We start from the raw sequence: 5,000 nt of genomic DNA, 5'->3' as shown, positions 1-5,000 counted from the left end.
TTGTTTAAAAATGCATCAGCTACTCGTGATCGCCGTGGCTCCGCCCCCTTTCGCCCCAAACTCCCCCTTCGCGTCTTCCCTCCTTCAGCCCTTATCATTATCAGGTGTTTGGCTCACGCCACTGTCAAGGGGGTTAATTGGACATCATTAGCCTTCTTTGACATGTTCATACCTTTTCCTTAACATGGTTTTTGCCGTTTTTGTACATGATCTTATATACCTCAAGTTTCTTACCCTTGTGAAGATATTTATCTTATTCTTTCGTGTTTATTTGGTGAATTCGTTGAATTTGACATGCGTCATCCCAATTTTTTTTTCTCTATCTCTCTTTTTGTATTGTTCCTTGAACCCGGTTGCCATGGGCGCCGCATGGATCAATAAAACCGATTGAACAAAGTTTATTCTTCATAAGATCCTGAGGATGTTATTCTGTACAATGTTTGTTAACATTCTCTTTATCTGCTTCTATGTAACTTTCTGTCTATCTCTTTATCAATATATCCATCACTTTATCTATCTTTATAAATTATATATATATATATATATATATATATATATATATATATATATAAATACACACACACACACACACGTGTGTGTGTTTTTCATCGAAAAAGCTCGAATCCTACAAGAAAAAACAAAAACAAATTTTAAATAAAATGGATTAAAATAACTTTTAAAAAAATGTGAGACCCACAGCGTCTTGGCGAAGTTAGTCCAGGTGGTGGTGACGACGTCCCTCACAGCCAGGTCGTCCGGGGTCACCAGGCTCCCCCACGACCACTCGAACAGGTACTGCAGGTCGTCCGCGTGACTGACCCCTGAAAACCGATGGAGTGAGAAATGAGGTATTCTGGTCTTATATATTTATCTGCCTATGAATTTTGTTTGTTTAACTGGTTGAATGTCGTGATCAGATTTACACGTAGGAGAGCCATTGACTAGTTAAAATCGACGAGGCGAGGCAACAGCACCACATAAGGCACGGTAACTGGGAACGAGAGAACGAAACTCCTGCGCAAGCCATCGCGCCAACAAAGATTCAAAGTTCAATGTTCAAGCTTCTGCTAAATATCTTGTTCTTCTTTTCTTGATTACGTAATTATTAGACTCCCTTTCTGGCTAATTGCCTCGACCTAGATCGAAACCCAGCGCTCTTACAGATGAGTGGAAAATCTTATGGGCTGAGAAAGATATTTGAACATCGGCGGAACTGTCCGCAGAGTTTATGACGCTGCTGTGTGCAATGGAACTAACCGCGACATTGATTTATTCATCTCAAGAATATGGTATTGCTTTATGTTAACTTTTTTTAATATTTAAAAAGACAACAGATTGTAAAGGTGACATAAGAGAAAATATATAAATAAAATATAAATGCAAAGAGATTGGGAAATCTGGTAAACACTATTAAGGAATAATCATAATGATAATAACAATAATAATGATAACACAATGATAATAATAACACTATGATAATAATAATAACACAATAATAAGGATAATAATAATAATAATAATAATAACAACACAATAGTATAATAAAATAATAAAAACAATAATATTGATAACACAATAATATAATAAAATAATAATAGTAATAATGATAATAATAATAATAATAATAATGATAATAAGGATAATAACAACAACAACAACAATAATAATAATACCAATAATAATAATTAATAATAATAATAATGATAATAATAATACCAATAATACCAATAATAATAATAATAATAATAATAATAATAATAATAATAGTAATAATAATAATGACAACAGAGCAAAGCAAAACCGAAGGCGCAGGGGCAGTACAGGAGGCAGCCTGAGGCAAGTCGAGGCCCTGCGCGAGGTAGCGGTCCATGTGTCCGAACTGGCCGCGGTGTTCGAACTCGTACACGAACATCGGCGCAAAGGCAGATGTGAGGCGGACGGTCCAGTCGAGGGGAATGTGCCAGAAGCGGTGGCTGTTGAGCTGTAAAGGACGAAAGAATGGGAGATAAAGGCGAATGAAGGAGAAACACAATGAGGTGGAAAGTAGGAAGGGAGAAGATAGGTAGAGAAAGAAGGTGGAGGTAGTAGCGAATGGAATGTGTGTTAGAACACTGAAGTCGCAGGTCAACACAGATTATATAGTCTAATTGCTTTATTTTTTATATATATTCTTTTTACCTAATCATTCCTCTCTCTCCCTCTCTCTCCCTTTCCTTCTCTCTCTCTCTCTCTCTCTCTATCTCTCTCTCTCTCTCTCTCTCTCTCTCTATCTTTCTATCTATCTATATATCTATCTATCTATCTATCTATCTATCTATCTATCTATCCAACTCTAGCTCCCCTGCTCCCACTTTCCCCTTCATTCTCTCTCTCTCTTTCTCTCTCTCTTTCTCTCTCTCTCTCTCTCTCTCTCTCTCTCTCTCTCTCTCTCTCTCTCTCTCTCTCTCTCTCTCTTTCTCTCTCTCTCTCTCTCTCTCTCTCTCTCTCTCTCTCTCTCTCTCTCTCTCTCTCTCTCTCTCTCTCTCTCTCTCTTCTCTCTCTCTCTCTCTCTCTCTCTCTCTCTCTCTCTCTCTCTCTCTCTCTCTCTCTCTCTCTCTCTCTCTCTCTCTCTCTTTCCACCAATCTTACTTCTGTGGCGTTATCAGCTTCTCCCTGAGTCAGTTCGCGGCCTGGGAGATACCGCTCGAAGATTACTCTCGACGTGATTTCGGGGTCCTCGTCCTCGAAGAGCTCGAGGCTGACTGGCCCAACGAAGTCGAAGTTCTGGGTGAGGTTCGAGCCGATCACAGGATCCGCGTACCACTCTATCCAAGGCATTATGGTTAAGAGATCTCGGAGTTTTTTTCCCCTGCTTATTTGCTTCTTAATTTTCTTAGGAAGTGATTAATAGGGTGAATCACTATGATCTCATTTCTGTATTAATATGTTTTTTCTTCTCGAATAGTATATCTTAAATCTGTAAAATACTTCATGAATAATGAGATCTGTAACTGTATCATGTTTTTTTCAGTCTTATGCTTTATAAAAAAAATCTTAAAGCAGAAGGCAGGACGAGGCAAAAAGAGACAGGAAACACGAACAGACAGACAGCACTGATCTCACCGATACTCCACAGCGCTCCTTCGTGCTTGTTGACCCCCATGATGAACAGACAGACAGACAGACAGCACGAACAGACAGACAGACAGCACGAACGGACAAACACACAGCACGAACAGACAGACAGACAGCACAAAAAGACAGACAGACAGCACGAACGGACAGACAGACAGCACGAACAGACAGACAGACAGCACGAACAGACAGACAGACAGCACGAACGGACAGACAGACAGCACGAACAGACAGACAGACAGCACGAACGGACAAACACACAGCACGAACAGACAGACAGACAGCACGAACGGACAGACAGACAGTACGAACAGACAGACAGACAGCACGAACAGACAGACAGACAGCACGAACGGACAGACAGACAGCACGAACAGACAGACAGACAGCACGAACGGACAGACAGACAGCACGAACAGACAGACAGACAGCACGAACAGACAGACAGACAGCACGAACGGACAGACACACAGCACGACCAGACTGACAGCACTGATCTCACCGATACTCCACAGCGCTCCTTCGTGCTTGTTGACCCCCATGATGAACAGACAGACAGACAGACAGCACGAACAGACAGACAGACAGCACGAACGGACAAACACACAGCACGAACAGACAGACAGACAGCACGAACAGACAGACAGACAGCACGAACGGACAGACAGACAGCACGACCAGACAGACAGACAGCACGAACAGACAGACAGACAGCACGAACGGACAGACAGACAGTACGAACAGACAGACAGACAGCACGAACAGACAGACAGACAGCACGAACGGACAGACAGACAGCACGGACAGACAGACAGACAGACAGCACGAACAGACAGATAGACAGCACGGACGGACAGACAGACAGCACGAACAGACAGACAGCACTGATCTCACCGATACTCCACAGCGCTCCTTTGTGCTTGTTGACCCCCATGATGAACAGACAGACAGACAGCACGAACAAACAGACAGACAGACAGGCAGCACGAACAGACAGACAGACAGCACGAACAGACAGACAGCACTGATCTCACCGATACTCCACAGCGCTCCCTCGTGCTTGTTAACCCCCATGATGATCGGCACGCGGTTGTAGCGCCCCTCCTTCAGCAGCGTCACGGCTTCGTCAGGTAGGTACTCGCCATCCACCCGGGGAGCGAAGGTGCGAGGGTGAGCCAGCCATTCCTAAGAGTGGGCGTCGGGAGAGAAGTTTTATTGGACTCTGTGTAGCTCATTTGAAGCCTTTTTTTTAGTTCTTTTCTTCACTTTTTTCGGATTCTTTTAAGCTTAGTTGAAGTCTTCTGTATTTTTTTTTTTCACCTCTATTGGAATTTTCTGAAACCGTTTGTGTACTTCTAAACTCTTTCATAGTCCCTTGGAGAGTTTTGCATTTTTCGGACTGTAAACCAGGTAGCGAATCACACACACAAACACACACACACATACACACACACATACACACACACACACACATACACACACATACACACACACACACACATATATATATACATATATATATACATATACATGTGTATATATATATATATATATATATATATATATATATATATATATATATATGAACGATCATATATACACATACACACACACAGAGACATATATATGTATATATGTATATATATGTGTATATAAATAAATAAATAAATAAATAGATAAATATATATATATATATATATATATATATATATATGTGCATGTGTGTGTGTGTGTGTGTGTGTGTGGTGTGTGTGTGTGTGTGTGTGTGTGTGTGTGTGTGTGTGTGTGTGTGTGTGTGTGTGTGTGTGTGTGTGTGTGTGTGCAGTGCAGATGTGCGTAAAGACAAAAATATACTACCATTAAAGAGAGAGAGAGAAAAAACAGAC

At 41.3% G+C, this 5,000-nt stretch overlaps 1 protein-coding gene across 1 annotated transcript in view; it reads right to left on the bottom strand.

Moving 5' to 3' along the window:
- Positions 1-5,000, bottom strand: part of LOC125041202 (carboxylesterase 4A-like) — a 43,636-nt gene that overhangs the window by 11,876 nt on the left and 26,760 nt on the right. The window contains exons 10-13 of the mRNA XM_047636040.1: positions 4,149-4,299; positions 2,629-2,804; positions 1,822-1,981; positions 698-821 (exon numbers count right to left, since the gene is read on the bottom strand). Coding sequence (XP_047491996.1) covers positions 698-821; positions 1,822-1,981; positions 2,629-2,804; positions 4,149-4,299 — 611 coding nt within the window. The remainder of the gene's footprint in view (positions 1-697; positions 822-1,821; positions 1,982-2,628; positions 2,805-4,148; positions 4,300-5,000) is intronic.

This window comes from Penaeus chinensis, chromosome 30, assembly GCF_019202785.1.
Source record: "Penaeus chinensis breed Huanghai No. 1 chromosome 30, ASM1920278v2, whole genome shotgun sequence".
Lineage (NCBI taxonomy): Eukaryota > Metazoa > Arthropoda > Malacostraca > Decapoda > Penaeidae > Penaeus > Penaeus chinensis.
Note: the sequence above shows the minus strand (reverse complement) of the source record. Positions and strands in the feature narration are given on the sequence as shown.